General features: G+C 41.7%; 1 protein-coding gene across 2 annotated transcripts in view; it reads left to right on the forward strand.

Moving 5' to 3' along the window:
- The window catches only part of UROS (uroporphyrinogen III synthase), a 30919-nt gene that overhangs the window by 1159 nt on the left and 17036 nt on the right, over window positions 1-12724 (forward strand). For both annotated transcript variants that reach the window (XM_066618791.1, XM_066618792.1), the window contains exons 2-3: window positions 6433-6501; window positions 8041-8124. In XM_066618791.1, coding sequence (XP_066474888.1) covers window positions 6439-6501; window positions 8041-8124 — 147 coding nt within the window. In that variant the 5' untranslated portion in view covers window positions 6433-6438. The remainder of the gene's footprint in view (window positions 1-6432; window positions 6502-8040; window positions 8125-12724) is intronic.

The raw sequence follows: 12724 nt of genomic DNA on the forward strand, positions 1-12724 counted from the left end.
ATGACAGAGCAGGGCTTCCACTGGAGTTCTGGTTTGGATAGCTTTACCTGTATTTATCCATCTATCTAGGGCAGTGGTTCTCAAACTGGTGGGTCACGACCCACCAGTTTGTGTAAAGGTTCCCCTGTCCCTTTAAGGGATGGGGAAGAGGAGAGGCAGGGAAGCTATCCCCAGGATTGTGCCAATAGGGGGGGGCATGGGGGGTGCTTGTTACTTACTTTATGAAGACAGGGCCGCAGGAGGTGTGGGGAGCTCTGTGCAGCCCTCTGCAGTGCTCCCTGAGGCTTGGAATGTTCGGAGAAAGCGGGCACAAAGCACTTCAGTTTTGCAGGAGGTGCTTTGTGCCTGCTATTACTGAATGTTCCAAGCCTCGGGGAGTGCTGCAGAGGGCTGCGCATTGCTCTCTGCACCTGCTGCAGCCCTGTCTTCATAAAGTAAGTAACAAGCAGCCCCCCTCGCTCCCCCCATACGGGTGTGATCCTGGGGATCAAGTTGCTGCCCTAGCCCCTCCCCTGCAAGAACTTACTGAGGGAATAAAACTTCCTCAAGGTTTGAGAACCTCTGATCTAGGGTTACCAGATACAAATGGGGACAGAGTGCTTGTACCTTTAACCAGTGGTTCTCAAACTTGGGACTGGTGGCTCCTTTGATCTACTGGGCCATTGGCCTTAGTTCTCCATTAAGGCTGCAATCTGATACATTGTATAGGGCAGCAGGTTTTGCTCAAGGATTCTGTGGCTGTCCTGGCTGGTTTCCATGGCTCCCCAGGGAGCCATGGCTCACAGTTTGGGAACCACTGGTCTCCGCTTGGGCATTCTGTCTCCGCTTGTATCTGGTAACCTACATTGATCCAAACATTTATTCCACTTTTCTACCTTCGAAGAGGTCCCCTTGGTGGTTTATGGCATTTAAAAACATATACAAATACAATAATATAATTATAGATACATATAAAGCAGACCTAGCCCACATATGATACCCAACCAATGTACAGTAAGCACGCTTTGTCCTATGCAGACATTATTCCTATAAGCCATATTGTCAGGCCTGATACTGCTTCACATATTACAGATCTATAGCACTATGTTATGTGGGCCGACACGTACCACAGGAGCAAAAAGTAGAAATGAATGCTGAAATTCAAAATTTTAAACCATAATTTTGATAAATTTTAAAAATTGTTTATTGCAAATGTTTCCTGAGCTGGGAGAGAAAAAATAAACTGCATTAATTTTTAATTGTGGCTTCTGTGTATTATTTAGGCTGTTTGTTTTTTTAATTAGAAAATAGTAGGAAGTGATCTCACAATCATGACTCTAGCACAGGGGTGCCCTGGGGCCGCTTGCAGCCCTCAAAGCCTCTAAATGCGTCCTTCAGGGAGCCCCCAGTCTCTAATGAGCCTCTGGCCCTCTGGAGCTTTGTTGGAGCCTAGACTGCCCCAAAGCAACTGCTCTCAGAGTGAGGGCGACTGTTTGACCTCGCACATTAGCTGTGGGATGAGGGCTCCCTCCACTGCTTGTTGTTTCACATCTATGATGCAGTAGCAGCAGCAAAGGAAAGGCCAGCCTTGCTTTGTGCAAGGACTTTTATAGGCCTTGAGCTATTGCAAGACCATCATTCATTCATATAAGTTCATCTTTAATATATTAATTTTTGTAAACTTATGTAAATTTATTCAAATTTAAATGTAAATTAATTCTCCCCCCCCCCCGGCCCCCAATACAGTGTCAGAGAGACAGTGTGGCTCTCCTGCCAAAAACTTTGGACACCTCTGCTCTAGCATTTTCTAGCTCGATTCAGAAGCAAATGAGAAACAGAAAACGACATCAAATTTAAAAGTACAGTACAGTATATTGGGTTTTTACCATAGTGATGCAGTGGGTTGAATGGCATCATCCTCCCCCCATACAGAATCATTACAATGGAGGTGGCCATATTTTCTAGCCTCTAGCTTGCAGGAAAGATTGCTAGTATGGTGAGCGTGCTAGAATGTGGAAAACAAATGCAACCGTAGCATGGTAGAAAGAGGAAAAACGCAGTTCCCTAGAGCTGGAAGCTGAAAAATGAATGTAGCTGTTCTTTATCAGCATCATGGCTTCCTCTTCAAAGGAAGAATGTTAACATAATTTCATGCTGTACAGTAGAACCTCCAAAGTTGACCACCTCTCTATATTGACCACCTCCTTAAGTTGTATCTTGACCACGTCAACCATTGCACAGAGTATTAATTTACCCTCTGTAAGTTGCCCACTGAACGCTAACAAGGAAGCAAGACCCCAGTTAGCAACATCAAAAAACGTTGAGATGAGTACTTTGAGAGATACAGTAAGGAAAACGGAGGCCTACAGCGGAAAAGAAAGAAAACTTTGCTTGATGAAGTAAATGAAGCTACTTTATGCTGGTTCAAAAAATGAGGGCAGTGAACACCAGAATCTCTGGGCCAATGATCCAAGAAATTGCTAAGAAGTTTGCACAGGAATTCGGGGTAGAAGATTTCCAAGCATCAAGTGGTTGGCTTGAAAAATTTAAACTGTGACACGAGATCTCCCAGAAAGTCTTGTGTGGTGAGTCAAATGAAGTTCCGGCAGAAGTTGTTGAAGAATTCATTACTAAGTTCCTGAATTTTGCAACTTCAAAGACTATGACATTTTTAATGCTGATGAGTGTGGACTCTTTTTCAAAGCAATGCCTGATAGAAGCCTCATCATGAAAGGTGACAAATGTGAGAGCAGAACCTGCAATGAACCAGATCCGGAAACAATATTCCAAGCAATATTGTCTGAAGTACTGCCCAGCAGAGAAGTGAAGGATGCACCCAGGGAAGAAGAAAGTGAGGACGACATGGACACAGATTCCAAAGGAAGGGGATGTTGGGCATCTGATAAAACAGTTGAAGTCATATGCTGTGAATAAATGTCCAGGCATGTTGAATGAGAAGAATGTTGAAAAAGAAGAAGCAAACCAGGATTGACTCTTTTTAAAAAAAGAATAATAATTCACATATAGTATATGTACTGTATGTATGTAATTCTGAATGCATTTTTTCTATATCTTCACTGTATACATTTAGGTATGATATCTGTAATAAAGACTCTAAAAATATTATAAGTACAGTATTACATATTTTTCCGTATGTTGACTACCTCTCTATGTTGACCAATTCCTCCAGTCCCTTGAGTGGTCAACTTAAAGAGGTTCTACTGTAGGTTAAAGAGGTTCTACTGTTCTACTGTATATGATTTTATTTACAGCAACATCCTATGTCCAACAATGGTGGTTTTTTTTCTTAATTTTTTTGTTGCTTTTCTTCCATTGTTGGCATTCATGTTAAAAATAAATATGAAAATATTTATTTTTAAAATGTATTTCCCATATTTCTGCTTGTTAAAAAAAATCTTCACAATAGTGTGCAATACATATATAAAATTGAAACAACAAAACAACCTAAAATTCATTAATTCTGGGATAACTATATATCCCAGAAATAGGACCTGCAAGGCAGGCGACAACTGTAATAAAACTACTAACAATAGCAAAGTAAAAAAATGAAATAAGCAAGACAACAATGTTGCACCAGCAGACTTCATCAATAATAAAATCTGAAACAAATTCTAGATGGTCTTCTAAGCAGATGCCTATTAAAACAAGTGTTTTCAGGTTTCATTAGAAAGCAGAAAAGAGTGCACCATGCATATCTTCTATGGCACCGTTCATTTCCCACTGTGGAGAAGGTTTCTTGCACCATAAAAGCATTAAAGCAAATGTTAATTAAAAGTTCAGGAAAAATAATGAACTTTGCCTGAATGACAGTAGTAATGGTTACAGGCAACTCTTCCCAAGGAAAAGAGTTCCAGAGATGTAACACAGTCTAATCAGCACCCTGTTCATTTTTATTTAAAAGATTTATATACCTCATTTCCTGAAGCTCAAATATCTGTCCTAGTGCCTGGCTAATATTCATGCTCTTCTCCTCTCTCTGCCTGTCCTTCATGCAGTGTAGGCTTTGTGTACTGTTTGGTTCATGGCTCTTATGCTTTGCCAGGGGGTGTTAGAAGCTCTTTCCTCATGTCTCGAAATCAGAGGTTGATGTCCTGAGGCTGGAATGAAGGGCTGACATTTGGTTGTAGGTTTGTTTATTGGAGCTCATCTGGCACCTTGAGTTACTGAAACTGGCATGCTTGATGTAACATGAGGTCCTTGTCCCAGTGTGGACAGAATGCTGACCATCATCACCACTCCTGGGCCTGTCCTATCTGTTTCCTCTCACTTATATGAAGCTGCTTTAGACTGAGTCAGGCCATAGCTCAGTGTTTTCTACAGTGACTCTTCAGGATTTCAGGCAGGGAGCTTTCCTAGCCCTACCTGGAGATGTCAGAAATTGAACCTGAAACCTTTAGCATACAGAGCATATTTTCTGCTACTAAGCTACGGTCCCACCCCAACTTAGGTTCTGGACAAGTTCTACTTAGTTCAGTTAGGCTTGGACATTTGTACCTTGGAGAGGTGCAATATCACCACCACCCACATCATGTCCTATCAGCATCCTATCCTGGCTTTTGTTTTGGGCTGAAGTGCTGCTAGCTGAGAAACCAATATCTATTTTACTTTACAAGGCTACAATTAGATGCACTTTTACTCAGAAGTAAGTCTTACTGAATTCAGAGTGTATATGCAATGGACTGGGCTACAAACAAAAGTTTCTGTGAAGAATGATCAATAATGAAGTGTATCAATTTTTTTATAGTACTTCTCAAGAAACTGTCTTTGTGATAGTTGTAAGGTTATAATAAAAGATGAACAGGGTATCTTGAGACTATTTTCTATGTTGGTAATGTATAGTGGCATTTGTTTAATGGCATTTGAGATCTTATTTTTGGTAGAAATGCTTCACAGGCCTTTTTCCCCCCAATGATGCTTCAACTCCAAAATGATTTTTCATAAACAAGTGCATGGGAGTTTCAAATGTGTTGAAATATACTACTGAGCAGAATATTATTTAGTATTATTGGAAGCAAGATATCGCTGTAATGAAAAAGGAAAAATAAATAATGATGATGCATCCTGTAACTGTAGATATGAAAATGACAGTTGTTTTTAGTCGTTCTGGCTAAGAAATAAGCTGATTGAGCATGTATGCTTTCACATATCCTCTTTCCTGGGTGCCTGTATTTATGCATATCTGTTAGGGTGGCACGGTGCCTAGAATTACAGTAATATGTCAGTTGGTCTAATGCACAGCTGCTATGAAAATGTCTTCATTTGGTTCGGATTAGAAACCAGTAGAATACAAGGGCTGTTTCACCTGCAGGTTGGCTTTGACACATGAGGGCATCACTATCCCTTTGTAATTAGTCACACATTGTTTTTCAGTTAAGCCTATCAGTATTAAAAAAGCAAAGGCAGTCAGCTGGTTGCAGAGACCTTTCATAGATGGTTGGAGGGCAAAACAAATGTTTACACTGGCTTGTGGGCATAGCTCCTGTAAACAATTTCTGAGCCAAATTGTGGTTCTGCATCTCATGCCTGCCATCTCTTTCTGAGCCCAGTTGTATTGAAGGCAAGCCTAAAGAGGTAAGTAAGCATACCTGCAAAAGAGTCAGACTGACAAAACTCAAAACATAAGTTTGTATGCCTATTTCTAGAAAGTAGCTACCAAGTGAATTAGACAATAATTCTCACATGCACAAAATTTTAAAAAAATCACCTACATTTCTGTAAGTAAACCACAAAGTGCTGGAAAACGTTCAATTTCTCAGTAGCAGTAGCTTTTTCAGTGATGTAGGCAAAGGTATTTCCAGCCCCACTGCATGGTATCTTTTTGAGATTCCTGAATATGCCAGATTGTTTCTGATCTGTGACCCCAGATGGGGTACCCCTAGGTGAACCTTAATAGATTTCCAATGCATTTTTAAAAAAGAGTGACATGCAAACACTGACCTTGAATTGAACTCATGATGGGTGTAGCCTTATCTTTTTTGTGCAGAACAACAAAACAACTGGAAGAGTTCTCCTTAGGGGTCTAAGAGCAAATATTTTAAACAAGAATGGCTATTTTGAAAGCATTTCTGTTAACAGTTAATTTAACTTTGTGCAAAACTTCTGCAAATCTGGCAGAGTTTTAAGAAAAGTTCTATTGAGGGCACCTCTTTAAAAGCAAAATGAATGCATTCTCTGCCTTTCTTCTGTTTTAGAGTCATATCATATCATTTAAAACCAACCATGTATTTGTTATCCTTATCAGAGCAGATGCACTCCCAGTGAATGCGCATTAACTGCTTACTCATTGTATGACCAACAGAACTTCAGTGCAGTTGTTAATTATCCTGTTTCTTTGGATGCTCAAGTAGTACAGCCTTTGTACATCAGAGTCCTCTAGATCTAATTTAGATATACTTCTGTCTTGTATTATTGTATTCTCTATTCATTCTCCAGTAAACAATGAAGGTTCTGTTACTGAAAGATCCTAAAGAAAGTGAAAATGAACCAGATCCATATTTGAAAGTAAGTAACTTTGTATAAATATTTTCTATTTGTATTTGGATGCAATTCTAACCAACTTTCCAGCACTGACCTAGCTACAGTGCAGCCCCAAAGTAAGGTAACTAACATGCCCTTACCTTGAGGACCCTTGACTACCTCCCCACTGCAGGATGCAGTGCACACCACTTTGACACAGCTATGTCAGTGCTGGAAAGTCGGTTAGGATTGCATCCTTTGAATTGTTTCCATGTTTAAAACTAAATCGGGTTCCACACTTGATGAACCATTTCAAGTTAAGGCCATGGACTTGCAGCCCATAATGTAGGAACAATTTTATTACTGGAAAATGTGTACCTAATATCAGGGTGGGTGATGTGCATACTGCATATGTTCTCTGCCACCTACTTCTTTGGAAAGTATATTTGCAGCCTCAGAGCCCAATCCTGAGGTCCGCGGCATGGCTCCACACCGCGGACCATAGTCGCAAACGTGCCATAAGGGGCTCACTGCCGGGCTCCTGCTGGAGCTAGCCCAGCGCCGGCTGGCACTGGGCTAGCGCGCGGTGGTCACCTGGGTGCCGTAGCTCCACGGTCTCCCGGACCACCGGGCTGTGGAACAGGAGGCGTGGGCATGGGGGGGGCATTCCGGGGAGGGGGGAGGCATGGCAGGGGGCGTGAGGGAGGCGTGTCGGGTGGAGAGGGAGAGGCAGATCCACGGAGCTTCGCTTCGCAGGATCCAAGGTGCTCGTGGAGGGCTGCGCGCCCTGCACGAATGCCTTTAGCCCCATTGCAGGGCTGCTTCCCTTACTCGGAGGACGGGGACGAATGTCCCTTTCTTTCGAGGAGCCTCCCATGGTAGCGCGAGAGGCGCAGGATCTGGCGGGAGCCCTCCATGGAGCCACCAAGCCTGGGCACTGCGGGCAGCTCAGGATTGGGCTGCCCGCTAGTTGTGGACTTGAGGGTAATACTCAGGGTCAGAAATGCTCCCGGTAAATTAACAACCAAGTTTGTATTATGTTCTCAAATGTTATGTACGTATTCACCCCTTTCTAAATCAGTACTAAGATACGTAGACAACCTGTGTGACTGGAAGTCTCAGCTACTGTAAGAAAGCTTGCCATGCTTTTCAGTTTGGCATGAATAATTTCCTGAAAGTGAAAGATCATGCATGGCATAGTTTTGAAAAATTGTAGCTTAGGTAGATGATGAGCAGTTGTGGTTCTAAAGAAAGATACCTGTTTAGTACCAATGGTTATAAAAGACTGGCCCCCCCTTAACATCTGTTAAGGATGTTCTATCTCTCATCTTGCAAGCAGAAAAATATACTTGTTTTAACTTCACTTTTTTTGCACCAATTCCAGTGCTAAATTAAAAAGCAACCCTTCCATGAGTAGAAGATACCTTCCTCATGTAGAAGCACATCTTTGAATCCAACCCCTCATTTCTGTCAAAGCATGCTTTAAAAAAAACAAAACTTATAATCATGTTTAATGGAAATGGTATAAATGTAAATATCAATGTTTGTCACTTATCACAAAACAGTGTGCACTTTCATTCACAGGAGCTGGGTTTAGATGGACTTGAAGCAACTTTGATTCCAGTTTTAGCATTTGAATTTATTTCTCTTCAAGCTTTGCTTGAAAAAGTAAGTGTTGTTATTATTTATATAGCATTATTTTATTTATTTATTTATTATTTATTAGATTTGTATTCCACCTTTCTCCCCGAAGGGCACCCAAGGCGGATAACAATCAAGTTAAAATGCAAGGCAACAGATAAACATTAAAAATACAAAACACTTAAAAACAATTAAAACAAGATAAGATAAGATAATCAAAGTACGTGGTATCTGCAAAGAATGAGAAGGCACATCTCTGCCCTGTGGAGCTTACAATAAAGATTTTACATTCTGTTTCTGTAATAAGCCTGTTCTTCAAAAATTATACATCCAATTTTTAACTCATTTACAGTGCAATCCTAACTTACATTGGAAACAGGCAATCTGGCGGGCCTGTGCTGTTTCCAGTGCAAGTTTGGGGCTGTCTGAGTCTTGGTCCAAGTCGAGGGGAACTTTTCTCCTTACCCCAGGGAGAGCTGCAGCAGCCCCTATGGGTGTACTCATATCTTCGCCACTTGGTGAGGTGGCACAAATCTGAGTAGCCCGGGAATGGGGCTAGAATCCAGGAATGGAACGTAGGTGCCGGATCCCGGCCCCACCTCCTGCTCCCCACCCACTCACAGTCCTGCCTGCTGCCTGCCCTCCCTGCGCCCTGAAATGCCTCCCTCCCACCTCCTCCCCGTCCTTCCCATGCCCCCCCCCCAGATCTCCACGTTGGTCAAGCCTAGCTGGCCTTTCCCTGGGCCCGTGTTGGCCTATCTCCCCTTATATTGGTGCTAAAGTGCCAAGGGATCTGCATTGGCCCATCTGCCACACAAGATTGCATCCTTACTTGATTAGGTGAGTTGCCCTTTTCTGGAGCTAGTGGTACCAGAAAGTGGTTTATATTCTGTTTCAAGTTTTCGTGGCACTGGCTGTTGCTGGGCTCTCTGTTGCAGGTGGTTGTTCACACAGCATGTATATAATCCTGGTTTGTTTGTTTTTTTACTATGTTTATTTTCTCTTCTCAAGCATACTTAATTGGAAATATGCCACATCAATTTCAGAGAAATGTGCAGTTTGCGTCCAGATTATAATGCTTAGAGTTGCAGCCTCAGTCTTTGAGGTAAATATACTCTCCTGGCCATTGAGGGCAAGAATGTCCCTGTGAACCTGATGGGCAGCCCGATCCTAGGGCACCCTACCATTGGCACTGCAGCCCCAGCACCAATGGTGGGCATTGCAAACATGCTGGAAGGCACATTTGCGCTGTCAAGAGAGGAAGCGGCACTGGCAGGGAGGCTTGCATCACCCCATCCGTGCTGCAGATTGACCCCCCCCCCAGCTGCCTGCAGTGAGCTGGGAAGCACTGAGTGGCACAAGGGCATGGGGCATGGTGAAGAAGCCATGGGAACGTGTTTCTAGGTGGGGGAAGAGCCTGACATGACGTTTCTCAAGTCTGCACCAGTGAAATAGCTGGTGCTGACTTCAGAAGCCTCGTAGAGCAGGCTGGGGCTTTACTCAGAGTAAGGAGACCTACTGCTTGCTCAGATCCAGCACAGGATCCGGCAGTAGCCATTTGGAGCCATCGCTCTGTGCTGGATAGGATTGGGCTTTAAGGTACCTTGTAAGTGATGTTCTCTTTTATTTAGTAGGGGAAAAGCAGCTGTTCTTCTTCAGCCTAGTGTAGCGTCTTTTCCAGTGGCTGTTTAGTGGCATCTCTTTTGCTTCTTTTTTAACTAAAAATTATGAACACACTAGGACAGAGAACTAACTTTTCATTTAGTTTGCTGTTAGCTGCTTTGTTAACCTTGTTGAAAAGCGGCATATAAATATTTTTAATAATAATTGCTCAGTTTTATTTTTCCATGCTTTTTCTGTACTTAAGTTGTCCTGACCCTATAATTTAATTTTCCCTATAAAAGAGCTGTTGTTTCAACATGTTTGAAGGCCCATAAACTGGATAACCTTACAGCCAGGCAGTGAGAGAGCTTTAAGTATCAACTGGTTCAATGACAAATGAAAAGAAGTGGTGGATGATCCTACTCTCATGCTCTATTGGTCTGATGAGAATTTCCATTTCTGCCTCCAGGTCCAAAGGCTAAGATTTCTGACTTAAAGCTATATATAAGTGTAAGTGATTGGGTATTAACCCTCATTACTAACTGTGAGAGCACCAACTGTTACCCTGCACATGCCCGATCTCGTCTGATCTTGGAAGCTAAGCAGGGTCAGGCCTGGTTAGTACTTGCTTGGGAGTACCAGGTGCTGTAGCCTTATACCATAGTCTTTCGAGACTGAAGGTTGCCAACCATTAACTGTGAGAGAATCTCAAGCCCCAAAAGCAAGAGCAGTTAACTGCCACTTAAATGTGGATAGAAAAAGTCATCTGTGTTTGTTAACAAAATAGTTTCCATGCATTTATGATGCATCTTCTAAATTCTGGAGGTTACTCTGGAGCGAATTATTAGCATAACCTTTTCCTTTTATACATCTTTTGCCATATTCTTTAGTTTAACATCAAAGCCACTGAAATGGAGAAAAAATATCAATGAATACCTCAGACTGCTATAAGTCTGATTTTGCCTCCAGCTAGGATTATGAACCATGGTTAATTAAGGAGGTATAGCTCTCTTGAGTTAGGACCCGGTTGATGCCATTTCCACAGTTGGCATTATGTAAATAGAACTCAAAGGGAATGATTAAAAGAACTTGTGTAAAACCCTAAAGCTTATGATAAATGTGCCTGCTAATAGGATTTGGAGTTGTAAATGCTTGTTGATGGCTTAGATAACACAGCTCTATTAATTTTCCACATAACTATATAAATTATGTCATTGAATTTTTGAATTGAATACAATTATATTTTTAAGCTTAAATCTTAAACCATTTTGGAAAATGTTTTGACCACATTTCCTAGACAAGCAGGCCACAGTTTAGATTCCTGAATGCACACAGAAGCCTGATTCAACTGTAATAACAAATAATGGTTTGTTATTATGTCCCACGCATGACGCTCTGTGATCCTCAGTCTTGCGCATTCCACCTTTGCGGACAAGTGGAGTAAGTTCGCTTGCAGTTTGTAACTAGAGTGCAGGTTCCCATTTCATGGTTTGATAACTAAGAATGGCTTCTACAAACTGGAGTTTTCCCTGTTCAAATGAAATAGGAAACTGAAGTTTGTTACAAACTGTAAACAGACGTTTTAAAAGTTTGAAACCTTCCTTCACATGTGAGGGGGGAACGGAATCCATAGTTTGTTATATCTGAACTGGTGAAGAATTTCCTATGTTAGCTAGGGAGCACAGTTTTCATAGGTTACAGCTTTTTCATAGGTTACAGCTATCTCTTTGGGGCTTGGGATCTCTTTGGGATCTAAATCATGGCCTGGGCTCTTAATTACATTGAGAATGGATTCTGACTGAATGTTACCACAGTATTCTTTAAGCTCCTGGGGGAAACTAAACTAGCTTCTTCCCTGGAAATTACAATGATAGACTCTCTACCACTTCATTTGCTGAAGCTGGTAGAGCTTCATTTGCTCTACCACTTCATTTGCACATCACAAAGACTATGATGTGTGTGGACTCATCTTCTGAAACTTGCCAGGTGTCCTTCCTTATACACAAATTCTTCAGCTAGAACTTAGTTTTTGTCCAGCATGAGGGTACTGCTAAGACCTACTAATCCCATCAATCCCTCAACTAAATAGATCATAATACTGTATCAGGATTTTTGAGGCTTCAGTGCATTTCAGTGAATTTATTCAAAAAAGATACTAGTCATTTTTTGTTCCACAATTTTTTTTCCTGCCCCATAGTTGTGGGGCCAGCACTGAAGTAAGCATGGTTGAAATGGTAGCATATTCTCATTGTCCAGGGTTGTTCTGGCTGCCTGACTTATGGACACAGGGTACCCTTCTTATGGAAAGGATGCATATGTGGTGGTATACAGGCAAAAGCTTTAGATGGTTCAGATAAACTTTGTTTATTCAGAAGACTGAAGATTAAACAAAAATTTGCTGTTTCTTACAGATTTATAAATCCCATGTCACAAAGCTATGAAAGTCAGATTTCCAAGTTACACGACCATTCGCTTCATGGTCTTATAAAATATGTAACACCATCAGTTCACCTTAGGCAACCTTTCAATAGTTGTGTATGCCTAGTAACTAAAATTCAGTTTCCTAGGTTTTGGATTGCTACCAGCCAGCTGGTTTTTACTGATGGTCTCTCACTGTCAGCAGTATGTTATGTCAATCTAAAGTACATATCTATGTACATTCAATTGATATTGTAAAATGACAAGCTGTTATTAATTACAGATCCATATAAGCATAAAAGACTACATATTATTGTGATGGTGTGCATTCAGAGTGTGGTCAGAACACGATTAAAGACTTTTAACTTGATGCAGCTGTGCTGCCAGGGTGCTTGCTGCATGCTGTGGTAGGGAGTGGGGCAACAAGATGACCTGGAAGAGCTAAAGAAAAAATGTTTTTTAAACTTATCTCTACATAGGCTGCTTGGCTGCCAGTGGGTCTTCTCGGACATACATCAGCTGTTTAGCTGGTGCAAGACTGAGGAGCAGGAGGGGGCATGTTGAGCAAGGAAAAGGGGGATAGGATCTTGGTGTGTGCTAGTGCCAT

Source organism: Tiliqua scincoides, chromosome 3, assembly GCF_035046505.1.
Source record: "Tiliqua scincoides isolate rTilSci1 chromosome 3, rTilSci1.hap2, whole genome shotgun sequence".
Classification (NCBI taxonomy): Eukaryota; Metazoa; Chordata; class Lepidosauria; order Squamata; family Scincidae; genus Tiliqua; species Tiliqua scincoides.